This window comes from Verruconis gallopava, assembly GCF_000836295.1.
Source record: "Verruconis gallopava strain CBS 43764 unplaced genomic scaffold supercont1.4, whole genome shotgun sequence".
NCBI lineage: Eukaryota > Fungi > Ascomycota > Dothideomycetes > Venturiales > Sympoventuriaceae > Verruconis > Verruconis gallopava.
Genome location: NW_015622140.1, coordinates 367,066 through 393,385, shown reverse-complemented (window position 1 = coordinate 393,385; position 26,320 = coordinate 367,066). Strand labels below are relative to the sequence as shown.

The following is a 26,320-nucleotide window of genomic DNA, read 5'->3' as shown; positions in this document are numbered from 1 at the left end:
CCCAGCATTTATACCGTGCTTCTGAATAGGCCACGAAATTGATTCATGCTATCAGATGTGAAAACGGCCTGACCGTTGAGACGACGGAGTGGGAATACATGCGGCCATGACAGCAGCAGCTGTCTTGCTGTACCGAATTACGACGAAAATAGGCATAGACATTAAGCTGCCTTTAGATCATTGTAAAATTAGAAACGAGATCGATCTGCTTCTTGAGCCGTGGATTCATTATCATTCATTACTTCTCGAGAATTTTTATCATGCGTCATTTAGCATCTGGCTTCAACGCCGTCTTTGCTAACAGTCAAGTACTTCACACCTTTGTAAGGCTGCACACCTGCTCCAAGTCCCTTCGATTTCTGGGTATCAATGACAAGCTTCTCCACCTTTATGCCACTCGCAAGCCAACCTTTGACCTGGAAGCTGACACTGGCACTTCCTGGCATCAGCGACCTGGTCGACTTTTCTGGTCTGTCCTGCGAGTTTGCAATCTGTGCTTTCTCATCGTTGCCGCTCTGATACGCGCCGGAACCGTCATCATAATCCCAAGTCCCCGTCTTGACATCCGCTCCAATTTCCTCATCATCATACTCACCATCGCTCATTCCAACGACAGTGCATCGAAGTGTTGCCACCACGCTAATCGCGTTACTGTGCAGTGATCCGATAGCCGTGGACGCGTCCTTTGCTGCTATTTTCCACTCGACGGCTGCATCAGTAGGCGAGTAGTGCGCTTCTCCACGACTCGGTCTCAGATCATTGATGTTCCGCACACCAGCAGGAATCGGTACGCGAACGACTATATCCTCTACAATAGGACTAGCAGACGTTCCACTCGACTTTGCACCAAAGCCCGTCGGTTTCGTGAAGGCGTCTCTCCCAGTGCCAGGACCAGCCTTTGCGGCGAACTTCGGATCAAGCATTAATCTGACTTCGAACTCTGTTCCTGCTGCCCCAAGCCCGGTTCGCACATCTACTGTCGCTGGGATATTCAGAGCAGCGGAAAGTTTGGGATTTGAGACAGCCTGTTCCAGGTAGTCTGAGCCAAGTAAATCTACTTCATACCCGGCTAGGAGAAACCTCCCATCCGGCGGTACAAAACTCAATTCGCCTGGCCTCTCTTTCCATCTCGCCAATCGCACACATGGGTGAAAAACGGGGAGCTTGAGCACCGAGTGTAATGTATGTGACCCACCAGCAGCCGTAAGCTGAAGCACGAGGTCTGGTATTCCAGACACCTTGCAAGTAAATGCAATGGTCCCGTGCGCAGATGCGGAGAGAGGTCGTCCCGAAGGCGCCAATATAACGTGTAGCGTCTCCACGATATCAACATACATCTCATTACTTGTATGCCTAACGTTACTTTTCCTCCACGGTATTGCAATTTGATTAGTATTTGATAGACTTTTACCCAAGGCAGGTCTTGGTAATCCTCCTAGTGAAGGCGTGATCGATGGGCTTGGAGAAGGCAGCCCAACACCACCAAGTAGCTTATTCATCCACGAGGGTGCTTCTACCACGTCTCGCAGTGCATTGGGCTCCGTGATGGCAGCGATGCCTCCGTCACACATTTCCCCCAGTAGCTGTGCCACAACATCGTAGGACGATTCGATCTTGGATGCAAGTAGTGGCGACCCCAAGAAGTCTTCAAGCGCATCAGCTATGCGATGTAGAAACTCCAGATGCGCAAGGGGGTCGCTGTCAACCGAAGCGGGTGACAAAAAGAGAAGCCGGTCTTGTATTATCGAGTACACAAGTGTCGGAGGGTTCAAGTCTGGTGCGTGAATGAGGGCAGGCCGTGGCGAAGAGTGTGATAGGTATATCGGAAGTAGGATTTGCGCAGATGGTGGCCGTCCATTCCATATGTGCTCGAGTATACATGAGCTTGAATCGTTGGTCAGTCTATATGCTGATGGTGGGGAATGGTGGGGTCTCAATGGACGAACTTATGCTCATCAAAAATGTACAGTGCTTCTATTCCTGACATTTTATCTGATTTTTATGTGTTTCCATGCTCCTAATTTGTGCCATGTACGTAAAGGTCAAGTACCTGAGCTTGATATATGGTCCTTTCAAGTGGGTGTTCTAAGTTCGTTGTAGCTGCGGCGTTACCAGATTTGGATGAGACTTCCGATGTGCAGACTTCCCCACTGGCTTCTTCATTGCCTTCGACCAAAGTTTGCAAATAGTGGTCTTATGAATTCTAAGTCCTAGATAAGTTTTATCATCATGTCTTCAGAGATTAGCCCGCCAGATGTAAAGGACGCCATTAGGGCCGATGCACACACACAGCGCCAGTTCGAGGACTGCACCCCATGCAGATTAATTGGTACCCAATACACCTAGACTGATATGCAACAGCGCATTACTAACCCTCCATACGAAGGTTCTGGTGCATTTGCAGGTCTCGGGGTGTATACATGGATATCCGGACATGCTCAACTGCGACAGCAGAAGGCGGAAATACTGAAGAAGGGCGGCGCAATGTCATTTCAGTTGAGGAGAGCTGGTATTAGTGGAACAGCCGTTGGACTTATAGGACTGGGACTATACAGGCTCTTGGGAGACTAGAAGGAATGGAGATGCCCTTTCCAGCACTGATTGCCAACGATACCCTCCCCTCTTATATCCTCGAAGAGTCGGTGCCGGTTTGAACGGGCGTTAAGCAGGTCGATCGCGTCGACGCGAGAAAATTTTGAGAGTCAGGGTTGGTTTTCGTGTTCTTTCTCAAAATACGTGAGGGTTGGGCTTGATTTTTAATGCCGCATCATGAATTGAACTTTTCGAGGACTTGGTTTTCAAACTATCTTCGCAAAGATCAGAAAACCTGTCGAGGATCCAGACAGAGGAGGACAAAAAAGTGAACGAATCCGGCCTTTATCCAGACATTTTTCGGCGGATTGACCCCCTCCCCATAGTCTTGAAACAAACGATACCAACAATCCGTTAGTTATTGACGGTCTCGATTTTGTAGCATATGCGCGGCATGGCAAACGAACATGTACATGATGGGCTAGGAGTCACTGGCGATGTCAAACCAGATGCGAAATTGAAAGATTGGTGTATATGTGGGTTTGCATACTATGCACATGTACAAAGCCCAGTACCACGTCTACACGTCAAAAACAAACTCCTTTCCCCCTGAATCCTTCTTTCGTGTCATTCAGTTCCACTTCAATGCGTCGAACAAATAGACTTATGAAAGCGATCTTGCATCCCGGATTCATTGTGAACAACCGCTATCAGTCGTTCAAGGTCTCTTGACAAAAAAAAACGAGATATAACGCAACAACGACCATCAACGAAGCAGTCTTGCACAGACACAAGACCAAAGTTGATCTGAAATCGGACGGTCCAGCAAATCAGATACACGATTACGGCTCTCACATCTCACAACTCAATAACGTTTTAGTTCCTCAGACTCAAAAAATCCGTCACGGGACATCGAGCGCGTTCGTTGTTGGCTGCGCAAAATTTCCATATTTTGATTGACAAAGTGCCTAGACAAATTAATTCGTCTAGCAAGCGCCTCTGAAGACCAGCTCATACCTCAAGCGTCGTTCTTCAAGGCTCGCGTCTTGAACTCCAGCATGTGCTACATGGAGGATGTGTTCCATACGAAATGCAAGCACTGGGGCCGGCAACGGTTTTCTGGAGAACCATGCCCTCGCTCTCGACATGTAGAGGGGAAACAGGCTGTTTGTTCCTCACCTGAGGTTGTTGGAATGGCCAATAGCAATGAATTGTGCTGGCTCTGTGAGAGAAGAGCCGGTAGAGCTGGTACCGCGGTCAAAGGGATGCATTTGGCATATAGTCGACTAAAGGTCGATAATTCGGAGCAACTGGACCGTCTCAATTGCAGCTGATCTCTGGAGATCAACGCCAGTCAGCCTGATATTCCCGAAGAGAATATCAATCACAGCATGCCAGGATGAATAAAAAGAAGTAAAGTTTATTGTTCATGCTCCGTATGAGCACAATGGTAGAGGCTCACAGGTTCGGAACCCGTCGACTGTCCAACATCTCCACGGCTTCAGGTATCTTGAACTGCTATTCCACCTCATACAGTCAGTAGTTTCATATATTCGTCTTCCGAGATGAGTATTGGGGATCTACGCCTGCTAGGAAGCTTAGATGATGCCTAGCAACGTCTCTGCTAGGGTTAGGCCGTCATGGGTTTTCATAGGCTCTATGATGTACAAGACTACCACACTAACAAGCAAGATACAAGATTCTTTGCAGTTTACAGCAGGGGAATTCCAAGAAAGTGCTCAAAGCTAGACCATGTGATGAATGGTAGCCAAAGCATATTGGCTCTATAACCCATTGTTTATATTTGCTATCGTCTTTGTGTTTTTTTGCAGACTGCTGGATCACAACATGATATGTCGTTCTTTTAGTAGGAGCAGCACTTTTTGGGCTATGCTCTGCGGATATTCTTTTTTTTCTTCTTATTTTCAATTAACCAGCCATCAATATTGCATTATCGTTGCATGCGCTCAGGTTTCATAAACTGACTTCGTCAGGGGTTAGTATATCTTGACAGCTGGACTTCAACATCTATACAATGCGAGTAGTTCACGATATCGCGGAAGGTTCTTCGCTGATTGAATGTTCTCTGTTTTCAACAAATATAGCAGAAAGCACGTTACACTGCACAATCAGACGAAGAAAGCGAACACGCAAGTCGGATTTGGCGGTTGCTGGCTGAGTGTGGCTGGTAGTAAGATTGTCGGGATGAAACCCCCGAAAACGACAGCAGTTACAGACGCATCTAAGCGTCCGGGATTCATTCCGAAGACATTGGGACACTTTCCGACTTGCTTGTGTCTTCGGCTACAGAGAGGATGAAAGACTCCGCAGGCGAGCAAGTAGCAGCGCCGGAATAGTCTGAAGGTCTTGTGTCTCATAAAGCAAAGATTTCTCCGTCGAGAAAGACCAGGCAGAAAGGATGATCAACCAGATTACCAAACGTTTATGGCTGAAATGCAGCACATGAAAGTTTGACCGGGTGCGATGATCCTGACGCCTCGGGTGGGCCCCCATAAGGCCAGACCTGCGTCGGGCTGACTCTATTTTCTCACCGGCCGCTAGCAGGAATTGGGTTTGTCAAACATGACGGTGCGGCAGGCTTGATTCCCCTGCGACAAGTCTTTGTTGAAATGGTGGAATCACAAAGCAAGGACGTCGTTTCGTGGAGAATGAGCAAATTCTTGAATCACTCCCCTAGTCGTCCAACGACGACGAGACGGCGACGCCGAGTTTACAGACGGTCACGAGACGTGCTTGCGGATTCCGGTCACGATTCTGCATCCTGCGACGTAAGAGGCAGATTGATCGTCCCACAGCGGTCACGGAAAGGGATCGGTGAAAGTGCGAAAAGAATACGTAGGCTTTCGTTATTTCCAGAAATTTATGTTTCAAGCCCAAGCTCTTCAGAGACACATTTTCTATGCCGAGCGAGCATCGTCTTCCAACGGGGGAAGACAAGTTATCAGGACGAACGATCGACTAAATGTCGTACCATAATTGCAGAGTTTCTGGTCACTGTAACTGGACTTTTTTGTTGTGAAAGGGCGATGTTAATACGATGGACTCTAACCCACGGGTATCCCCATCTTAGTGATAAGTATGTGAGCCTGTCACAGACGTTGAGAGCAAGAGGCTCGGCCCGCCCGATAACAGGGGATCGAAGATTCTCAAATCGAGTCTTGAAGGAAGGCCGAAGGGAAATGGATCCGAGAGGTGGGATGAAGTAAGAGGTTCGCCTGCGGCCTCGGGGAAAGCTCCATGTGGCCTTGCCATGCAGAAGAAGCCCCACGATTCCCTCATGCACGATACTCACGGTAGCCCCAATTCCAAGGCCCTGGATCTAAAGGATGGTGGGCGCTATCAAAAGGCACGTTCAATCCTCCTCCCGCTACAGAAGCACGGAGCCACCGCACCTCCTTGTGTCACGAATACAGGCATTGGGATTTGAACTTTTTTCTTGAAAACCTTTTTTGTGCCTTTTTTTTTTCAACAATCATTGTATCGAATGAGACAGATGAGATGTGGATACCCACACACTCACGAAAAGATGATGAAGAATTACATACTTCTCAAGAGCAAGGAAAGAAGAAATGATTGTTTAAGTTTGGACCCAGAAATGAAAAAGATTATTGCTGGACATAGAAGGAATTCACCGTTGTCGGCCGCCCCTAGGAAAACGCCATGCCATGATTTCCTTCGGCCACCCGTCTTTTGTGATAATGCTTCATTTTCATACTCGCTGCCCAGGAGAGAACAGTCTCAACGACCTCTTGTAGAATTCGCGGTGAGGCTCAACTTCGCTTATTTCGTAGCTTCGGAAGGGTATAATCGCGCGTCCAGAAAAGCAACGCAGTCATAACCACCAGACTTACGAATGCTGGGAAGGGGTATCTTGAATCACACTATTGCTGACCTCCTTGATAGGCACCACCTTGGAAGCCACCGGCCTGATAACCACCTGGCTGCTGGTATCCAGCTTGATAGTACGGGGCGCCTGGCTGTTGTCCGCCCCAACCACCTACAGCACCGTAGCCTTTGGCACGTCAGCAGGACTCAAGTCTGTGGATTCTGTTTCGAAAGCTTACCTCCCTGACGACTACCGTAGTTGGCGCCCTGTCCGCCTTCTGAATGAACTAGTTAGCCAACAACAGAACGGCGTTCTCGCCTCTAGGCAACTCACGATAGCCTCCACCATAGCCACCGGTACCGCCAGATGGATCGTTGTAGCCTCCTCGACCTTGGAAGCCTCCACCGCTGCGGCCGCCGCCACGGCTTTCACTTGAAGCTTTGTCGACGCGGATAGTCCTCCCATCGAATCTACGAGAAACACAGTCAGTCGCATGATTGATGCATTTTGACTTCGCGCCCGATCGAGGTCTCGGAGCGAGCTTACTCCATGTTATTCATCGCTTGAATAGCTGCATCAGCTTCAGACTCCTGCGCGAACCTTACGAAACCGAAGCCGCGACTGCGACCAGTGTCACGATCTTTGACTACAACCTACAGATAGTTACGATTCGAAACTGTCACAATGAGGTTATTCACCCCTCGGTTGAGCTACTTACTGCCTCCTCGACTTGGCCAAACTCTTCGAACTTTGTGCGCAAAGTGCTATCATCTGTGTGCCATGCTAGGCCGCTGCGGACCGCTTATCAGGATTGGAAGCTCGAGATGGATATACGATGAATGCAACTCACCCGATGAATAGTTTCGACATAATTCAGCCGTGAACTCGGTTGTCTGCTGCGTGCTTCGTGAAAAGAACACCGTTTCGGCACATGCGCATTCGCACTCGCACAAACGAAGCCACCCACGAACAAAAGTCTAGCAAGAAGAATGAAGGCAAAGGAGGGGATATCAAAGTTTTGCTTTTTTTTGTCGAAGCACAATCAGGCAGCCGTCACAAGCCGAAAGGTTGGGTCAGATGTTTGCCACGGAGTAGGCTAGGAGTAGTAAACCAGCGGGTGAACTTGAAAAGAACCGACAGCCGCGCTCTTAGAAGCGCGAGAAGCGGCAACAGCGTCTTCAATTGGGGACTTGCGAAGCGAAGAACGGAAAAAAAAGGTGCGCGAAAACTGCAAGAGTAAGGTAAGGCAAGGTGGGAGTCAGGTATGCTTATCCAGGCGAGATCGCGGGGTTGCCATCAGAAAGGGAAGACACACCCCGCGCTAGCGCACAGCCTGAGTACTGAGCGTGATTGGGGACACAAACCGTGATAGTGGTCGAACGAATGGATGACTACTGAGCTGAAAACAGCGACAGCCTGCTAACGCTCTTTGCAAAACACTGATTCGCCGACCGACCCAATAAATCCTCGCTCCTGACTGGCCCGCCGCAGGAAATGGACGATTACGGGTCCGTTGTTTTGGGGCGACTTGAACTCTAGCACGCCGTGAATGGACAGCTTGCAACCCGTGACAGAAGGTCTGCGTGGTCAACCTTGCAAGATTTTCTGGAGACAATCTACGAGTCACCCTATTGCTCAGTAAGTCTTACACCGCGGGTACAGATAGCATGCATGTCCGGCATTTTGGAGCAAGGGCTGACGCCGCGCAGAGCCTGCGCAACGCATTGCATCTGATGGGCCGACCGACATGAGGACGGCAATTGAATAGTTGGTCATGTCAGCCAGAATCCAAGCACGCAAAGTATGCTGGCGAAAATGTGGACCTCGTCTAGACCGTGGTGGTATCACGGCTAGACAGCGCCGGCTGGGTGGAGGGGTAGCTTTTAACTCGTTGATGTCCGCAGTGCCTACCGTCCCATCTGCACAGGGTCCTTTATCAAATCAGTTTCACCTTGGCTAGGTTAATAGGGATTCGAAGGCCAGAGCTAGACGGCAATTCCCAGTGGGGCGGGCACCAGCAGTGCTGCATCGATTGCAAAGCTGCATGAATCCCGTCGCAAGCGAGCAGCGCAGTCAAGAAGCACAAGGAGCATAGAGCACCAGGGCGATATGTCTTTGGAGTTGTGTGCGCGTGCTTGCCGGGTAGGATGCGAGTTTCTGGTTTCGCCGCCCAATGATGCCGCGTCGCGCTGTCGATCGCTGGTGCTAGATGGGGCTTGGCAAGCCGTCCTCCACCGCTGGGCTGAGGTCTGGACATAGAACCGAACGAAATGTACAGGCCAGTGCTCCCGCTTCCTGGAATAACTAAAGGCGGCGAGGGGAACGAACCATATTGGGCCCTACGACGACGACGACCAGCGCTACCATTGTCGTCGCCATTTTTTCTTGTGGTCTTGAGATTGAAAAATGGGGCGATTGACTCCGCGGCCGTGTTGTTCATGGCTATGAGTTCTGGAGCATCTCACTGCCAGTGTCTTTGGGGCGGCAGCACGCTCAGGACTCCTCACCAGCGTCTGATCGAAGCAGGCGTGCATCGTGGCGTCCATGGACTTTTGCTCGCCGCTGAGCAACGAGGTCAGATCCGAGCAACTGGCCAAAGCGACACGATCTGGGCGTGAGAGGCTCGTTCACTCCGGCGGCCTCGTACAAGCGGTCGTGCGAAGGCTATCGACGCCGTGATGTACGCAGATATATGCCGAAGAAAATTTGTAGCGGCGTGGCCGATATGATCGCAAGCTCAAAGAGAAGATGACCAGGCTGAGGGAGCAGTTGCCGGAACACAGGCTGATGCAGCCGCAGACATGATGACAAACCAGGTTCATGACGGTGCAGGTGTTCATCTTGTCGTCTGCGTCTTTTACGTCTGCGTCTGCTCGTCCTGCTCGTGATTGTGCTGACTCTTGGGGAGGAAGCGAACGAACTAGCAAGCAAGCAAGCAAGCAGAGAAAGGAAGGCACTACCACAGTCAACACCACCATCACCAGCGACAACAACTGCGTGTCTACCAACTGACCAACAGAAGCAAACGTCCACCACCACATTTCATACCGCATCGGGTATTTCTGTCAACTCTACCAAGTACCTTTCTGATGTGATGTCTCCACATTTCCTCTCACCTTCGCACAATGGTCCTTCTCACTCCAACTAAATGATCTGGTCTTGATTTTCTCCTTTCTTTGATGGTGCGAGCGCTGTCGGATTGCCACAATACCCTGCTAGTGTCTTGCTCTCGGGGCGATGGACATCATTCAATGGCTCAAAGATACCGCGGCGGCAACTCGGCCCACGCTGCCTAAGCCCGCTGCACATCTGCCGGAAGTAGTGGAAGACCCTGTCCAAAGCACCTCTCCACATCCACGCAAAGTGTGTCAGAGGTTAGGTGCTGATAGCTCCATCCTAACACCAGAACATACACCGTCTAAAGTTGCCCATGTAAAACACTCTCAAGGAGCCAAGTTGGCCCGCCGCGCGAGTTCAGCGTCTCTAGATAGCCACCGCATTCCGCCAGACGGAACAGTTTCAACTCATTCGAATATAAAAAGCGCGGGTTTATACCAGCGGAGGAAGCGCTGTAAGCCACGTCCAAACAAGTATGATCTGAAGGTAGAACGTACGCGCGAGGTCAAGGAGCCATCCAAAAGAAGCAAAGCAAAGAAGCCAAACTTGCGGAAGGACAAGAAGAAAAGATCAAATGACAAGCTGGTTGCGCCGGTGGTGCGCGGTTTCCATGCACCAAATGTTTTGCGAGAAAGACTAACAGTGGGCTCTCTGCATCAAACAATACGCTATTTACCCTCGCTTACATGTCCAGTTGCCAACTGTGTTTAACCCAGGCCTATTTAAAAAGGGCAAAGCGTCCTCGCCGTTCAAAGGCCGAGGTCGTGAGTGGTGGCCCCTTTATGCAGCTTGTGCATTTTTGCCAGAAGCTCCTGGACTGACCATGCAGCAGCGCCAGACCTTGCTTTCTCAGAGAAGAGATTCCTGCAAAAGCGGACGGACTTGCATGATGCAGCAATCCTTGCTGGAAAAGGTAAGAGCAAACTTAGGAAAGGGAGGTCCGCGCAGATCGAGGAGGAAATATCAGCGTACTTTGGTGGTACGAGGCCGCCCTCGGTTGAAAAGAACGTCGGAGATCCATTCAATAGACTCTTCACCCGGTTCGATCATGAGGCCCGCGCGCAACGCAAGGACCTACGAGGCGATGTTTCAGAATCCAACCTTGGACACGTCCAGGTCGAACAAATTGAGGGGAAGGTAGCGAGAGCGACATCTCCATGCTTAAAGGAGACCTCCACAACGTACTTCTCGTGGTCGACGTCCTTGAACACAGGAACTGGTATTGCTCCGCGGCAAGCTCGGCACCGGGACAGCTTCCCACTCTCGGCATCCGATCTGCACGTCGACGGACGACAGGACGGTGCACAACGCACTTGTTGCGCGTTGCTAGGTGGTTCTAATTTGCAAGGAAGCTCAGAACCAGGGCATGAGCACAGCAAGCAAAGCTCTCTGAACGAACAACATGCGACACGAGCAGACCGGGTCACAGGAGACACACAAGAGCGCGAGAGATATGAAAAGCAGAACGTTGAGAGGATAGGGTCAGCCGCCACGTTGCAGACTCAGTCAGCTCTAGGAACAGAGATTCTCGCGTTACCCTCATCCCCTCCAGGTCTAGAGGCACTTGGTGACATGGCAAGTGAGGGTGTAGGAAGCAATCAAAAAGGAGTTATCACTTCGGGGCCATCTGGGCTCGACCTGAAGAAGAGCAGTTCTGACCGATCGTCATCGTCGACGTCAATTGGAGAGCTTTTGAAGGACTGCGATGCAGTGTTTGCCAAGCCTTCATCGCTGGAAGTCCTCTCTGACGCTGAAGACGAACACTGCGGATACCAAAGCCTAAGTGGGCGTGACTACAGTGAGCAGACTTCGCTACGTCATGCTGATGGTGTGAATCCAGTTCACGAAGACTTGCGGCGTAGCTGGAGGATCACCAATGAAAATGTGACGATCAGGGACGCCAGCCGACCGGAACTATGGGAACATATGTCCATTGGGAGTGGCGGATACTCGTATCTACACGAAGAGGGCCTAGCAGCGGGTTTGCAGGAAGAGCAAGCTGCATGTGGACGGAGTTCGCTCAGCGTGGAGGGATTGCATGGGGATAAGACGGTTGGGATTGAAGTCGCAGACACGGCGTGTCTTGCGGCCGACTGGGCAGCGTCGATCAGGCACGGCGGAGAGGAACAAGATGGCGATGATGGCGACGCGACCCTTGACGGGTTTTGGCGACCGAACATTCTGTACTGAAAAGACGACGGAGCAAAGCCGTCAAGCCGCTCGAGTTTGGCGAGACAAGACGAGCGACGTTAAACTGCTGTAGGCCGTGTGTATTCCACATGTGGATAGAGCACTTGGTCGCATGTAGCGCGCACGGCGCTGGAGCTGACCAGCGAAGTGAGAAGAGTCGTTCACGAATGGGCTGGGAGCGACCAAAGCAAAGGCTGGTGGCGAGAAGCCACGGCACGATTGTACGGTCAGTTGTTCGGCGCGAGCGGGTGCGGCAAGTCACGCAGAGCGCCGCGACCGGATAAGGAATAGCCGCAGCCCCATGTGGCCGAAGCAGCGAAAGGCGACGCGTTGGCTGGAGAAAGCGGTGGAAGCGTACGATCCGAGGTTCGTCTTGTCACGAACAACAGGCCATCGCCGCATCCGCATCAATAGAAGAGCAGTCTCGGCCGCATGAAGGCATTCCATCCCTCCATCCGCCCGCTGTTGACCGCCTGCTCAGCCCTTGCTTGGCTCGACACCCCGTGCTGGTCTGGCCCGTCCGCACGTGCTCTTGGACTCGTGAGTCGTCGAAGCAGCGCTCACAGCAGCGGGTTCCGGCCGGGAGCTGCTGCTGTGACGAAATCCGTGAGCACGCTGGCGGCAGAAACCCGACGCAGCGCTGGCAGCCCCACCCTGCGAGACAAAATTCAGTCTCGTGCGGGCAACATTGCTGGCCACCTCAGAAACAGCTCACTCTCCTTCTCCTCCTCCTCCTCGTCGTCTTCTGCTTGTTCCACGACCACGTCGCGCTCCCCGTCCCACCAGCACGCAGCCATGGCCAGCCCGCAGTACACCGCGAGGAAGGTTGGCGCTCCCAACACCCTGGAGCACCGCATCTACATCGAGGAGAATGGCAAGCCCATCTCGCCATTCCACGACATCCCGCTGTATGCCAATCCAGAGCAGACCATCCTCAACATGATCGTTGAGGTGCCGCGATGGACCAATGCTAAGATGGAGGCAAGTCGCTGCTCCGCCCTCCTCGCCCGCTGTCTTGCTCGCCGTCCTCCGCCGTGCACTTGACATGTCAACACGACCCCGCCATCTGCACGCCCACCGCCATTTTTTGCTTTGTTGAGAAGTGCATCACTAACATTTTTTTTCTTCTTGTCCACTACAGATCTCGAAAGAAGAAACGCTCAACCCGATCAAGCAAGACACCAAGAAGGGCAAGCTACGATTCGTCCGCAATTGCTTCCCGCACAAGGGCTATCTCTGGAACTACGGCGCCTTCCCTCAGGTACCTTCCTCCCCCACACCCCCTCTTCCCTTCCCAAAAAAAAAGGAAAATTAAATCAAATACACACATCTGTCCTCTACCAATCTTCAGACCACTAATTGGCCGCGCTAGACATGGGAGGACCCCGAGGTCGAACACCCCGAGACTAAGGCTAAGGGTGATAATGACCCGCTTGACGTCTGCGAGATCGGTGAGCTTGTGGCGAAGCCCGGCGATGTCAAGCAGGTCAAGGTCTTGGGCATCATGGCACTGCTCGACGAAGGCGAGACTGACTGGAAGGTCATCGTCATCGACGTCAAGGATCCTCTTGCAAACCGACTGAACGACATCGAGGACGTCGAGAGGCATCTGCCAGGCCTGCTGAGGGCGACCAACGAGTGGTTCCGCATCTACAAGATCCCCGATGGAAAACCAGAGAACCAGTTTGCTTTCTCGGGAGAGTGCAAGAACAAGAAGTGAGTTTGTCGAATTCATGCTTGAGTGGACGTTCAGCCCAGGATTGGAAACTAACCTATTGCAGGTACGCCATGGACGTCGTCCGGGAGTGCGCTGAAGCCTGGGAGCGTCTGATCACCGGAAAGGCCAACAAGGGTGACATCTCGCTGTAAGAAAACCGCACCGCGTTGTCTCAAGTCAGTTGCTGATGTGCTCACTAGTGTCAACGTGAACGTCGCCAAGTCTCCCGACCGTGTCGACCCTCACAGCCTGAACATCGCACCGGGCGAGAACAAGCTTCCCGCACCGATCGATCCGTCCATCGACAAGTGGTTCTTCATCTCTGGCGCTCCCCAGTAGACTCTTTCCAGAGCATGTTGATGGCTTTCTAAATCAATCGTATGCGCGCGTACAGATATCCTTGAGATGCAGTTCGAGCTCGCACGGCAGCAGCCAAAACTTGGAGGATGTATGTCAGCGAGCGCGCCTGCATGCCTAGGCATTTTTGGTAGAAGGTGAGACGGCATCGCGTCGCATACTTACATACATTAGACAAACCATCACAAGCTTTTCTGGCATTTCAAACTGGTAGCTTAGAAAAATATGGGGAAAAAAAACTTCAAACTAGGCCGTTGTAGAATACACGGTTACCATCAACCAATTCAAATGGGCAATCATTACCTGCAGATACCTATCATTGTGTACCTGAGTCTAATCGTGACGCCGTTGCATGCATACTTCATTTTCACCCTCTTATCCTACACATTCCCTTCTCGATCAGAAGACCTAGCCCGATGTCAAATTCTCTTTTCTTGCCAGCATTCTCGAGTGCCTATCCACTTCCGCCATCACCTCCTTAATCTTTACCTTCTCCGGGTTGAAGCTCATTTCCATACCATCCTCTGCGTCCTCGTCAGCATGTCAATTTGAACTGTCTATGCAGTGACAATCACGTACTGAATGTCACGCTGAGGCTTCCTTTCTCTGCGCTGTCCCTCGGTAGCTGCGAGACCGAGATCTTCATGCTCGTCCGCGAGTCTGGCGGGAGCATCGACAGAAACAGGCGTGGCATCCGCTGCGCGCGGACGAAGGGGTTGAACTTGGCGGAGACGCCGCTGATGAATTGCGAGATCATGGTTTCCGCGAGAGCGATGCGGTGTGCTGCGACGACGCACGAAGGGCGAGGAGGGCGAGGAGGGCTAGGAGCTCAGTTTCGAGTGTCGAGGCTTTGTGCGAACGGGACGGGCCTTCGCCGCGACGGCCTCCCTCGACCGGACGCGTTGGGAGGAACGGGACGAGATGGTGTCGATTGGATAGGCGAGGAGGAAGCTGTCCTGCTGCAGCACGACGGCGTCTTCGTGAGGCGGGAAATAAATCAACAAAACTATAAAAGAATAAAGATGCCGTTTGGCCGTGGACTCGGCGTCGAGGCAAAATGTCGGCAAGGGCCCCCCCCCATCTTCCCCGATTGAGAAAGTCGCGGGCTCTTCGTGAGAGAATGGGTCGACGACACTCGATCCTCTCCCGAGTTTTTTTTTTTTTTTTATTTTTTGGTTGAAGAGCACCAGGCTCCGATACACGCGCGCGGTTGAGGCCCGCTTCTTTCTTCGCGCGCCCCAGATGTTGTCCTGGCAGCTCTCCGGCCCTGGTTTGACGAGCTTTTCATCGCGCTTCCTGCTCTCGCAATGTTCTCGTCCCGACCGCCGTCGTCGTGGCTCGTACGGCTCCCGCACCACCTGAGACCGCTGTGCTACGGACAGCTGGCGCAGGCTCGGAGCTTCAGCCGTTCTGCTCGGAACCTGGCTTCGGAGCCCGAGCTGTACGATGTCGTCTGCGTCGGAGGCGGACCTGCGGGCCTGAGTCTTGCCGCTGGCTTGAGTACGTATACGAGCAACGCCTCGAGCGGAGCGCTTTTCGACTTGGGAACTCGCAACGCTGACCTTGATGCGATCGCGCAGAAGCCTCGCCAATCGCGTCGAACCTGAAGGTGGCTCTGGTCGAGAGCCTGGACCTCTCCAAGACAAAGCTGGACAACTCGTCGCCGACGAGGTATTCCAACCGTTGCAGCTCGCTCACGCCGGCGTCCGTTCGCTTTCTGCAGGAAGCAGGTGTGTGGGAGCACGTCGACCAGGCGCGCGTGCAGCCGTATCAGGCCATGCAGGTCTGGGACGGCATCACGGGCTCACGCATATCGTTCGACTGGGCCCAGGCGGCTGGCGGTGCTCGACCGGTCGGCTCGCGGACGATCGCGTACATGATCGAGAACCTGAACCTCACTACGGCCTTGCAAAAGCGTTTGGCGGAGCTGGGCGGCGTGGATGTCATTTCGCCCGTCAAGGTCGATTCGATCGAGTTCGGCAAAGACACGCCCGCGCTCGACCTGCGCTCCTGGCCCATCCTCACGCTGAGCAACGGAGACAGGCTAGGAGCACGGCTCCTGGTTGGCGCAGACGGTGCGAACAGCCCTGTCCGCAACTTCGCCGGCATTGAGAGCCGCGGCTGGGACTATGGAAGGATGGGCGTCGTGGCGACGATCCAGCTCGAGGGTGAAGGCTGGGGTGGCAGCGAGCACAAGATTGCGTATCAGCGTTTCTTACCTACGGGCCCGGTCGCCATGCTTCCCTTACCCGGTAACATGGCTACTTTGGTGTGGTCGACTCTGCCAGACCGGGCTATGAAGCTCAAGCAGCTCAAGCCGGACGACTTCTGCGCCATGGTCAACGCTGCGTTCAGACTGAGCATGGTTGACATTGACTACATGCACACGATTTCAGAAGGCCAAAGGGATGAGTTTGACTGGAGAATGCAGCACACGGCGACCAATGAACAGGACCTGCCTATGCGCGTTGTTGGCGTGCAGGAGGGAACTGTAGCTCCGTTTCCCTTGAAGCTTAGACACGCAGACAGCTATGTCATGGAACGAATCGCACTCGTCGGCGACGCTGCGCACACGATCCATCCATTAGCTGGACAGGGACTCAACCAGGGCCAGGCAGACGTGGCTTCACTCGTGAAAGTCATCGAGGACGCGGTAGAGTCTGGGGCTGACATTGGCTCCCAGATATCCTTGGAGAGATACAACAGCGAGAGGTACGCCGCTAACAATGCTATGCTTGGTGTCTGCGACAAGTTGCACAAGTTGTACAGCTTCAAGTCTGGGCCGATTGTGCCGTTGAGGTCTCTCGGCTTGCAGGCTGTGGACAAGCTCAGCTTCCTCAAGGGATTTCTTATGAGCCGAGCAGCTGGCGGAGCATAAAAAGTTTGTAACATCATAGGGGAATGATCAATCACATCTCAACAAATGTAACATAGTACGGGTCAAAAACAAATGACATGATGCATTGATGCAGACAAAAGAATCCTCGTATTGTTAACATCTATTGCGCATCTATCCCATCTGATATGTACAAGTCCATCGCTTTTTTTTGACGTGACTCACACGATGAGCCGGCTGATTGACGACGAAGTGATGGCAGATGCTTCATGCTGCTTCGAGGTTCTTCGCGCGCTGATCTTCGAGCTTCTGATAAAAGGCGTCGCGACGGCGAGTTGCTGGAACGTGGTACCCGTACCACCAGGTATAGCCAGCGGTCGCACCGAGACCTGCGTTTCGGCGTTAGCGAGAGCCCGAACGATGTGTAGTCCCCCAGGTTCAAAAGTTCTCTTTGTCCGCAATTGAACGACCCGCTCCCCGCCATAGACATCAAAAAAATGGCAGGGCCTGCCACGAACCTCTCCCTCTTACACTTTTAAGGCGTGGTAGGAGCGACATAACGTACCGAGAGCGACGCTGAGGTCGAGAACGAGGCCCCTTCGGAGCATCTGAAGTACACGGTTAGCCAGGCTGTCGGGGAAGTAGAGGGGCGCCAATGGTGTCCAAAACTTACACCAGTGATGGGCTTAATTGCCATAGTGACTTCGAGAATGGGGTGAGATGTTGAGGAGACTGTTGCTGTTTGTCTTGTGAGCTCGAAAGTGTGTCGTCGGCAGCTCTGGGGGTGGTGTGAGGTTTGAAGCGACCAATTCCGAGCTGTTGCGTCCTTGGCGCCTCAGGCGTAAATATCCCTCCCTCCTAACGTCATGCCCGTCTAATTAAACAGTTGAGAATTGCAAACCTGGAAAGGCTTGTACAAGAATACTAAAAGAAAGAAAACAAAACTTCGTTTGGCTCGATTTCGATTCCATGAGTCATGCCTGACCAGGACAAACAAAACGATAATACTCAGGCTGTCAAGCGCAGTGACGGCACCGTACTCGAGCGCTCGGAGGCATCTCGAAATTCAATGGAGCGAGCGATGGATAAGATACAGGACTGTCAAGGCGAAAACCTGGGCCAACCGCCTCACAAAGAACCTGTAATTCGCGGTGATGGAACGGTGCTGCCGGACCGCGCGGAAGCACAGCCTCGCAATCCGATGAAGAGAATGATGGACACTTCGGGAAGCACGTAGCGGAAGACGCTGCCATTGTACGAGGTGATTTGAAGTCGTTCGTTTTTTTCTCTGAGCTTGGCAAGGAAACCGCATTGGACTGAGCGGCTTTCCACAGCATTGGAACAGATAGATGTATGTACAACGGAAGCGTAAAGGTCGGTCCAGACAAGACGACGCTTGAGGGCACGCGCTTGACGGAGCGCAGAGCCATGAAGCTATAGAGACTATTTTGATCTAGGGAAAGAAAACATACGAAATGCATCCACCGTGGCTAACTTCAAAACATTCGATAAATTTTACCTAAAAGAAAGCCAGGTGATACTGATGCGCGATCCGCGGTGAACACTTGGTGCACACGCAATGGCGCCTTTGGCCTTTACTCGAACGTCGATCTTTCGTAGAAGCGATTCGAACACGCGAACATCACTAAATCGCTTGGCACAATTTGAGCTCTCTATGACAACGACGCGCGTTGCTCAACAAGGCGAGGACAGAACGAAATCAAGAGGCCCGCTTGTGCAACCGAAACAGTGCTCATATCTGAGTTTGAATCGAGTATGCGGCAGTGGCTATGTGTCCAAGGCTGGAGGCGAAAGAATATACAGAGGAAGCAACAAGACAACGTGACAGAAGACGCAAATCAGAGCGCTGGAATTTTTCAGCCCTGTTGTTACCGAAAAGGGTAAGTCAGCAGGGTTCCGCACGCGGCCGAATCAACGGCAGCTTGGCGCCACGTGCAGCCAATCAAATGGCAGGAGAAGGGAGGAATTTTGTTGTCTCTTCCTTGCCTGAGGCTGCTTTTGCTTCAGTAAGCCGCGCATGGTCTGGATTCCGCATCGGAGTCGTACGAGTTGGTACCGATTTTTCTTTATTTGGGACTGTACATCGCTGGATGACTGGCTCCTCTCGTACTGCTTTGCCTTGAGAATCGGTGAGCTTAGAAACTCATTAGTTGGATCTCGAATCGTGTTAGAAGTGAAGAAATCCATCTTGAGACCCGAGTCCAGACCTTGTGGATACACGCTTTGAATCGTGTACATTTGAACCTGCATCCGCTCTCGAAGTGAAGATGTCAAAGGCAAAGATTCAGCAGCCAGCTCCTCATTTCCAGGGCCAGGCCGTGATGCCGAATGGCTTATTCGAAGGTAAGACATTGGAACGGGGTGCAAGCTTGCTCCATCATATCGGATCGATGCTCATCACAGTCTCAGAAATCTCCCTTACAACATACACCGCGCAGAAGAAATGGCTGCTGCTCTGCTTTATACCCATGGCATGGACCTTCGTCTGCCCCACCGAGATTGTCGCTTTTTCAGATGCTGCTTCACAGTTCGCCTCACGAAACACGCAAGTCGTCTTCGCGTCAGCCGACTCAGAGTATAGCTTGTTGGCCTGGCGGAACACGAGCAGGAAGGACGGCGGGCTGGGAGAGGTTAGCATCCCGTTGCTCAGCGACAAGAATCACCGGCTCAGTAGAGACTATGGCGTCTTGCTAGAAGACGAGGGGATCGCTCTCCGAGGCATGTTCCTGATCGACTCTCAGGGAATCCTAAGACAGGTATGGTTCACGCTGGCAGGATACCAAAAAGGCAGTACTAATGGACTCTCAAAAGATCACCGTTAACGACCTTGCCGTGGGTCGCAGCGTGGAAGAGGCCTTGCGGCTGGTGGACGCTTATCAGTTTACCGAGAAATATGGTGAAGTGTGCCCGGCAGGTTGGCAGAAAGGCCAAGAAGGGATGAAGGCTAGCAAAGATGGCTACACGAACTTCATCACTACCAAGAACGACGTTCAGATGAATGGAAGCCATCTAGAATCGACTGGACCTCACGTCAAGTGAACTATGGAGTCGCTAGCTTTGAGGATGGGGAGAGGACATGAAGAGCAAGAGGGGAATTTATTCTCAACATCAAAGCGATTTAGCATTTCTGTGGTGTTGCCTTCCTTCTGGAGTCAGAGCGTGCGGTGTTTGACTCTGGTACGGAGCATTTGAGTATGATTTTTTAGGCAATGTGGAGCCAGGAAGCGTCGATTATCAGCGCAGAAGCGTCGACTCTTCGGCCAAGCCAGTTCCTAAGACTGATACCTTTTAGGCATGCTTCAACTAATATAGAATGGCTTATCCGTTATTGTGCATGTAGCATAGAAAAGCAGGGCAAATAGAGCGTTCGGTCTCCTCTCCTTCCCGTATTGAATCTCCTGCCATCAAGCCGGTACTTTAGTTAGAACCGCGAAAAAGAGCGGTCCCCAGCGATGGCAGCTGGGGTGGTCTGGCAGCACAATCCATCCAAACTTCGTCCTCTCGGCCCACATGCTCTCTATTTCTTTCTCGAGCGTAGCAGTGCCGTCGCCGGCGTCAAACCCGACCTTGACAGTCCACCTTCCCCCCTTTCTTCGCTCCTTTTCGATCTGCGCCAGCACTTTCTCAACGACGCCGTCATTCTCGGTTGGCTCGATCGAGCATGTGGCATACATTACGACGCCACCGGTCCTCACGACTTTCAACCCGGTTATGAGAAGGTCGATCTGCATCTTGGAGAGTCGCTTTGACGAACCGACGCGCCAGCTCGACATCTCTTCCGCTACTCTGCCTGATGTGGAGGCTTTGGCATGTGCGTGAATGATGTGCCTCTCGGACGAGCATGGCGCGTCCACAAGCACCTTGTCGTAGGAGACGGCTCCGGACGATGTCTTCACCCGGAGCTCGTACTCGGCCTTGGGCGAGGTTCCGTCCACTCTCAAAGCGGTTATCTGCCCAGACTCAAATAGCACGCGTGGTAGGTACGCTTTCAAATTGTCCACCAACCTGCGCTGCCGTCGACCGTCAGCCTCGTTGGAATGAAGGACGCCGGTCTTAACAGGTGTTTTGGACGACGTGCTCTCCTCCGGAGACGAGCGGTCAGCGTGCAGATGCGGCCAGAGCGCCTGCGACAAAGATATGGACTTTCCTCCGGGCGCAGCACACAGGTCTAGAACTTTGTCTCCCGGTTTGATGTTCAAAAGACTTGCCACAAGGACGGAAGCCGCGTCCAGATTCCAGTGGGAAAGAAGACCGTTGCTTGTCACTTCTGGTGCAGGAAACGTCGCCTCCTCCGTTTGCGTCGACTCGTCGCCTTGCTCAGCTCCAGACTTTTCTTGGGTCTTGACGATCAAGCACTTGGGTCTCCGGTGTGGATTCTGCTCGTCGCCGTGGGGAAGCGGCAATGCTTCAAGATCAGCTGTCGAAGCGCGCAGTTTTCGTTCCACGTCTTCACACGAAGCGTAGCGGTTCAAAACACATGCGTAGCGTGTGGGCCGCAACAAGGCAGGGTATAAGGATGTCTGCCAGCGTTCTTCGCTCCAAATCCCAGCGTAGTGTCGGTGGAAAGAATCAGCAACCGAGCCAACATCATTTCGTTTCGTTTTGGTCATTCTTCACTTTTTGACTCCCGCCTGATCAGCGCTCGAACACGACGTCCGTAAGATGTAGTGACAGAGAATCATATCTTTTTGAGATGGCCTATGCGGACTGGTCAGGTTTCTCACTGAAATGCTCGATGCAATGAGCTCCAAATTTTGGTCGTGCTTGTATCTACGCGCAATTGAGCGGCATGCCACGCCTACTGGTATTTTTTTGCACAGCCATGCCTTCAAAAAATGTCACACTCGAGGCCAAACGAACATTGTGAGGACGAAATAAAAACTTTGATTCGAGAGATTTCCAATTGTAGGCCTCAAATTCTATTATTTCGGAACCCAAATTACACCGCGTTATACATAAGCCCGGCGAAATCATAAATTTTCTCCTCTGCTGCCCTTTATGCAGAAATAGTCCATCGGAATATCGTACCATCTATCTGAGCGTTCAGCATGCCCTCTTTCATTCCACTGTCCGCGGTCCAGTACCCAATCCTCAACATCGGGTCGAGGACCAAGCGTCTGGAGCCCTGATTCTGTTTTCGCTATCTTTTCAGCTTGAAGAACATCGTCCCGCTGCCACTGCCTGACGTACTCATCCATACCTCCATAGGTGTCCGCCTCTCGAAATAGCGTCTTAGAATTCAAATTCTCCACGAAAACGCTCAACGTCCATGCCGGGACCAACAAGATCGCTCAAGTCTCTCCTGTTCATGGCATTGAAGACTCTCCGCAAGGTGTCGTACAGGTTGGTGGACTGATTTTGCGTGAGCAACCGGTCAACCTCGGCTTCACTGACGCCATCGGCACCTCCGGAGCCAGCAACGATTTCTTTGGCCTTCTGTCGTGCCTCAGCCTCGACAACTCGGTGCATGGACAAGGCACCAAGAAGATGGCCCGCTGCCTGCTCATGGACACCGATGTTAATGCATGACACCCCGAGGTTGTACCGTGCACGGACGAAGTTTGGCCTCAGCTCCAGAGCACGTTCGTAGGCATGAATGGCATCCTCGCTGCGGCCAGAGTTGGCCAGAGTAGCGCCCAGTCTGTTCCACAGAAGATGCAGGTTGTTCTCCCGGTTGACGACACCGGCCTCTGTCGACGCGAGCGCAGCCTCGAAGCAGTCCACAGCCTTGTCAAACTCATCTGCAGAGTAGAAAAGGACGCCAAGGCCGACTTGGACGTCTGGATCCATAGTCTCGCCCGAAGGAGACAACTGCGCTGCCCGAATGAAAAGATTCGTGACTTTCTCGTGGAGCTCGGAACGATTGGTAAAGCCCATCTCTGCAGCCTCCGAAAGTGGCTCCGTAATGAGGTCAGGATACTTGGTGGCTAGCCATCGCTCTAATGTTCGGTAGGCGGTAGCTTCGTAGTTTTCGTTCGTGTACGAGACAGCCAGACCCATCAGAGCCTCTAGATTGTTTGGGTCCAGCTTGATGGCTTCCTCCAATGCTCGAATAGCAGGAGTCTCTTTTTCGTTTTGTGCCTGTGCCGAACCAAGTCGTACCCAAGCAGCGACGTGGGTAGGATCTTTCTGGACTGCAGCTTCAAAGGCCAGCGCGGCGAGAGAGAGATTTCCTCCCGAATCCATAATCTGCACGCCCTCATCAAACGGATTTAACGTGTCCATGAAAGGGTTGTTCTGCTCAAACAGATAGTCCCCGAGATGCGGATCCCGATCATACATGTGGTAACCCATGTCATCGAAGTTGTCCCACGCGCCCTTCTGATTCATGGACTCGATCCACTCCTCGTCCTCGACAAGCGATCTAGCATTTGCAACCTCAGCCTGAATCCCCTTCCAGATGTTCTCAAAGTCGCCAAAGTCATCGATTTGAGAGTCTAATTGAGGATCTACTGACCTGTCCATTTCATTGAGCTCCGCCTCGATGGCCTTGTTCGCCTCCTCATCGAGCTGGTCTGCTTTTTCGAGGTTCGCGAATTCGGCCTCCCACTTTTCGTCGTCGAGCTCGATCATGCGGCCTTTGCCCTTGCCTTGAGCATGCACGGGCTCCATATTCTGCTGAGGCTGGTACATGGGCGAGAAAGCCCGCTGCATCCCCATCATGCCCATGCCGCCGTAGACCATGTTGTTGTACATCGATGGCTGGTACGTCGATTGCTGGCCAGTGATGGGACTAGCTGTTCGCTGTGCGGCACTCGCTTGCTGGAAGCGTGCAAATTCAGCAGGGTTGAATCCAGGACTCTGGGGCTGAATGTTGTGTTGCATCCCTGGGTCGAACTCGGCAGCCCATGCACCGGAGCCGTTGTGTTGCGACATACGACCCAGCTCTTGCCGTAGGCCGTCCATGGCAAAGGGCGATGGTGCGCCGGGCATCTGCGCCGGCTGCTGCATGAACTCGTCCATCATCTCCAGCTCCAGTCAGCCTCTCGGCTTGCAAGGCTCTGCTTGGGAGGCACTTACCCCATCTTGAGGTCCTGCTTGCTGGCTTCGCATGCTTTCTTGCAGACCGGGTCCTCGACCCACCAGGCGGTCTCTCTGCAAAGACGTATCCTGCTGCCCGACCTTAGCGAACTGCGCGAGCGGGTTGCCCGCCGTGCTGCATTCGGCGCCACCCAGGAACGACATTTTCGGTTGTATTTGTAAAGCGCGGCAACGGATGATGTTGAACGGCAAAACGTGCGGCGGAGCGACGTGTGAAAGGCAAACAAGATGAGCCTTCTGTCACACAGGCATGAGTGAGAAAGCGAGTGCTGGTGCTGGCAAAGGACGAGGCCTGTCAGACTGGCAAGTTCGGATAATAATATGAGCAGTGAAGTCACGCTTCGGCTGCTGGCCAGTTCCAGATGAACACCCCACAGTTCGGAGCGAGATGCCAGGGACCGAGGCTCTGCAACGCTGAGCGGCGGCGAGTCGACGCCACACGCACAACGCAACGCGCAGCACGCTCCCGCCGTCAACACGTGAGAACGAACTTTCACCTGTCGGCTGTCGGCTTGCGTCGATCCTGACAGAGTAGTTCATTCACTACACATATGCCGTACACTGTACACGTCCGTGCAAGTGTATCTCAGTCACGAGCATTCGAGTCTTCATGCGATCAACCTTCCCAGGAGATTGGCGAACAAAGTCAATGGAAATTCATTTTCCACTTGATCGTGCGACAAACCAGATCAAACAACAATTAAGGAGATGAGATTTTTTTGGTGGTATGCGAATGTTCTACAAATACAGAAATGCCAACGAGGCGTTCAAGGAAATTTACAATACCTCCTGATAAGCCGTGCTTCCATGAGAGACTAGCCTTTCGAGGCTTTAGCCCTTACTGGCATTCCTCCCTATCACAAATATTGCAAATCCGAACTCGCGGAAGATCTATTGTACAGTCCTCTGTTCAAATACGTAGTACATAAAAGAGTGGTGCGTTTAGTCCCGCAAAGGCGATCTGCTCGAGCTAGAGGGCATACCATAGTCCACCTTCAAGGTACGACCGTATATCGTCTTGTTCTTCAGAATCTCCATGGCCTTCGTGGCGCTGGCAACGTCAAGGAAATCCGCATGAGCGAAACCACGTGGTGCACCAGTCCGACGATCGATCGCGATTCTAACGTCGATCACGTTGCGCACTTCACGGAACAAGTCGCTCAAGTCCTTGTCCGACATCTCAAAGGACATATTACCAATGAACAGAGTTTTCGACGGCGGGTTGAGTTCGGTCTTTTGGCGTCCGGTTACGGGCATACGGGGACGGTGGAATTGAACAGCAAGACGGCGGCCTTGGAAGATTTGCTGATTGCTGAACTCTACAGCGCGCGCGGCGTCGTCTAGATTTTCAAACTCGACATGGCCGAAACTGCGAAGTGTCAACATCTAATTCGCTCAGCAATTTATAAAGGTGAGCTAAGTTGACCTACCCTCTGCTCAGTCCACGTGCATCGCGAGAGATTTTCGCACTCTTGATTGGTCCGAAGCGCGCAAAATAATCGTTCAACGCTTGATCATTGACGTCAAAGAAGACATTGCCAACGTATATGATCTTGTTCGGCGATGGCACAGCGCTTGACTCGGGGGCCTGATCACTCTGACCCGCGGTAGCGTTGGAAGCTTCTCCTGAAGTGGCAGACGAGATCGCATCTGCGATCGCAGAGGCAGAGACGGTGTTAGGTGCATCGGGCTCTGGTGCTTGTGTTGTATTGTCCATGGACGTGCCTGTACCGTTAGTTAGATCATGCCTATGCGCTCAACATGTTTCATAGCGTACTTGTCTCTTCAGTGGTTCTCGCAGTCGCTTCTGGAGCTACCACAACATTAGCATTTGAATGCTGCGAGCCCGCCATTTATCCAACGTACCAACTTCAGGCTCTAATTCTTCTGCAGTCTTTTCCGACGTCCTGGATTCGGCCGTGGCCACTTGTGGCTCACTGGTATTCGATTCGACTTTTTCCGACGTCGTAGATTCGGCCGTGGCCACTTGTGGCTCACTGGTATTCGATTCAACTTTTTCCGACGTCGTAGATTCGGCCGTGGCCACTTCTGGCTCACTGGTATTTGATACGACTTTTTCCTCCTTTACAGCTGATTCACTGACAAACCGTCTTTGCAATGGCGAAACAGCCCATCGACTTGCCGGTCGGAGTCTTGATTTGTTCAACGACACAAAAGTTCTGGCCTTCGGTACGATGACTGAAGGATTTGGCTTCGCGACTGAGAGCGCCGCCCTGATGGCATTCTGGCGAAGTACGAACCTGAAGAGAAGTACATTAGTTTTTGCGATTTTGCCGCCAAAGACCGGGATTAACGTATGCGCAAGAACTTACATGGTGGCAAGGTCACGATGGAATATTGAGAAACAAATAGAATCCGAGCAATTGAGCAGATAGGATAGCGCGAAGATTCGAGAGGTTGATGGAAAGCGTCGTGGAAACTTTCGATCGAATGGCGATATATTGGTTAGCGCGTATCCCTGGTTTGATGCCCAAGGCTGACATGGCCTTATAAAGCCTCGCCTAGCCTATGGTCTTCCATTATCGTGGCTCCCGTACCGCTCTGGCAGTTCTGCGATAACGGGAATGCTTTTGGAATACTCTTCGGCATTATACCTCTTGATGCAATTCTTGACACATGGCGTAAATGTGATGTTGTTCTA

At 52.4% G+C, this 26,320-nt stretch overlaps 12 protein-coding genes across 13 annotated transcripts; 5 read left to right on the top strand and 7 right to left on the bottom strand.

Moving 5' to 3' along the window:
• Positions 1-206: 206 nt before the first annotated feature.
• On the bottom strand, positions 207-2,194 carry PV09_01563 (uncharacterized protein). The gene is made up of 2 exons (XM_016354470.1): positions 1,947-2,194; positions 207-1,884 (listed from the first exon to the last, which is right to left on the bottom strand). The coding sequence occupies exons 1-2, from the start codon at positions 1,985-1,987 to the stop codon at positions 270-272; spliced, it is 1,656 nt and encodes a 551-aa protein (XP_016217482.1). The 5' UTR covers positions 1,988-2,194; the 3' UTR covers positions 207-269.
• Positions 2,102-3,141, top strand: PV09_01562 (uncharacterized protein). The gene is made up of 2 exons (XM_016354469.1): positions 2,102-2,329; positions 2,387-3,141. Exons 1-2 carry the CDS (start codon positions 2,230-2,232, stop codon positions 2,569-2,571), a joined length of 285 nt encoding a protein of 94 aa, XP_016217481.1. The 5' UTR covers positions 2,102-2,229; the 3' UTR covers positions 2,572-3,141.
• Positions 3,142-5,982: 2,841 nt separating this feature from the next.
• Positions 5,983-7,753, bottom strand: PV09_01561 (uncharacterized protein). The gene is made up of 6 exons (XM_016354468.1): positions 7,230-7,753; positions 7,098-7,170; positions 6,926-7,032; positions 6,713-6,849; positions 6,618-6,656; positions 5,983-6,565 (listed from the first exon to the last, which is right to left on the bottom strand). The coding sequence occupies exons 1-6, from the start codon at positions 7,247-7,249 to the stop codon at positions 6,435-6,437; spliced, it is 507 nt and encodes a 168-aa protein (XP_016217480.1). The 5' UTR covers positions 7,250-7,753; the 3' UTR covers positions 5,983-6,434.
• A 1,863-nt stretch (positions 7,754-9,616) lies between these two features.
• PV09_01560 (uncharacterized protein) lies at positions 9,617-11,686 on the top strand (the record flags this gene model as incomplete). Its single annotated transcript, XM_016354467.1, has 3 exons — positions 9,617-10,138; positions 10,191-10,260; positions 10,329-11,686. 3 exons carry the CDS (start codon positions 9,617-9,619, stop codon positions 11,684-11,686), a joined length of 1,950 nt encoding a protein of 649 aa, XP_016217479.1.
• A 795-nt stretch (positions 11,687-12,481) lies between these two features.
• PV09_01559 (inorganic pyrophosphatase) lies at positions 12,482-13,742 on the top strand (the record flags this gene model as incomplete). Its single annotated transcript, XM_016354466.1, has 5 exons — positions 12,482-12,637; positions 12,828-12,947; positions 13,059-13,402; positions 13,468-13,551; positions 13,604-13,742. The coding sequence occupies 5 exons, from the start codon at positions 12,482-12,484 to the stop codon at positions 13,740-13,742; spliced, it is 843 nt and encodes a 280-aa protein (XP_016217478.1).
• PV09_01558 (uncharacterized protein) lies at positions 13,709-14,918 on the bottom strand. The gene is made up of 3 exons (XM_016354465.1): positions 14,340-14,918; positions 13,926-14,284; positions 13,709-13,841 (listed from the first exon to the last, which is right to left on the bottom strand). The coding sequence occupies exons 1-2, from the start codon at positions 14,515-14,517 to the stop codon at positions 14,169-14,171; spliced, it is 294 nt and encodes a 97-aa protein (XP_016217477.1). The 5' UTR covers positions 14,518-14,918; the 3' UTR covers positions 13,709-13,841; positions 13,926-14,168.
• PV09_01557 (ubiquinone biosynthesis monooxygenase COQ6) lies at positions 14,917-16,777 on the top strand. Its single transcript, XM_016354464.1, has 2 exons — positions 14,917-15,260; positions 15,341-16,777. The coding sequence occupies exons 1-2, from the start codon at positions 15,068-15,070 to the stop codon at positions 16,636-16,638; spliced, it is 1,491 nt and encodes a 496-aa protein (XP_016217476.1). The 5' UTR covers positions 14,917-15,067; the 3' UTR covers positions 16,639-16,777.
• Positions 16,627-17,565, bottom strand: PV09_01556 (uncharacterized protein). Its single transcript, XM_016354463.1, has 3 exons — positions 17,270-17,565; positions 17,162-17,204; positions 16,627-16,985 (listed from the first exon to the last, which is right to left on the bottom strand). Exons 1-3 carry the CDS (start codon positions 17,291-17,293, stop codon positions 16,864-16,866), a joined length of 189 nt encoding a protein of 62 aa, XP_016217475.1. The 5' UTR covers positions 17,294-17,565; the 3' UTR covers positions 16,627-16,863.
• Positions 17,566-18,636: 1,071 nt separating this feature from the next.
• Positions 18,637-20,006, top strand: PV09_01555 (uncharacterized protein). The gene is made up of 3 exons (XM_016354462.1): positions 18,637-18,960; positions 19,027-19,373; positions 19,429-20,006. Exons 1-3 carry the CDS (start codon positions 18,885-18,887, stop codon positions 19,654-19,656), a joined length of 651 nt encoding a protein of 216 aa, XP_016217474.1. The 5' UTR covers positions 18,637-18,884; the 3' UTR covers positions 19,657-20,006.
• PV09_01554 (uncharacterized protein) lies at positions 19,738-21,333 on the bottom strand. The gene has a single exon (XM_016354461.1). The coding sequence runs from the start codon at positions 21,225-21,227 to the stop codon at positions 20,022-20,024; it is 1,206 nt and encodes a 401-aa protein (XP_016217473.1). The 5' UTR covers positions 21,228-21,333; the 3' UTR covers positions 19,738-20,021.
• Positions 21,334-21,499: 166 nt separating this feature from the next.
• Positions 21,500-23,995, bottom strand: PV09_01553. Of its 2 annotated transcripts, XM_016354460.1 has the most exons (3): positions 23,638-23,995; positions 23,075-23,583; positions 21,500-22,981 (listed from the first exon to the last, which is right to left on the bottom strand). In XM_016354460.1, exons 1-3 carry the CDS (start codon positions 23,800-23,802, stop codon positions 21,850-21,852), a joined length of 1,806 nt encoding a protein of 601 aa, XP_016217472.1. In that variant the 5' UTR covers positions 23,803-23,995; the 3' UTR covers positions 21,500-21,849. The 2 variants fall into 2 exon arrangements, with proteins under 2 accessions (XP_016217472.1, XP_016217471.1); XM_016354459.1 differs by having other exon boundaries at positions 21,500-23,583.
• A 605-nt stretch (positions 23,996-24,600) lies between these two features.
• PV09_01552 (uncharacterized protein) lies at positions 24,601-26,162 on the bottom strand (the record flags this gene model as incomplete). Its single annotated transcript, XM_016354458.1, has 5 exons — positions 24,601-25,027; positions 25,089-25,383; positions 25,436-25,471; positions 25,525-25,919; positions 26,008-26,162. The coding sequence occupies 5 exons, from the start codon at positions 26,160-26,162 to the stop codon at positions 24,601-24,603; spliced, it is 1,308 nt and encodes a 435-aa protein (XP_016217470.1).
• Positions 26,163-26,320: the final 158 nt, after the last annotated feature.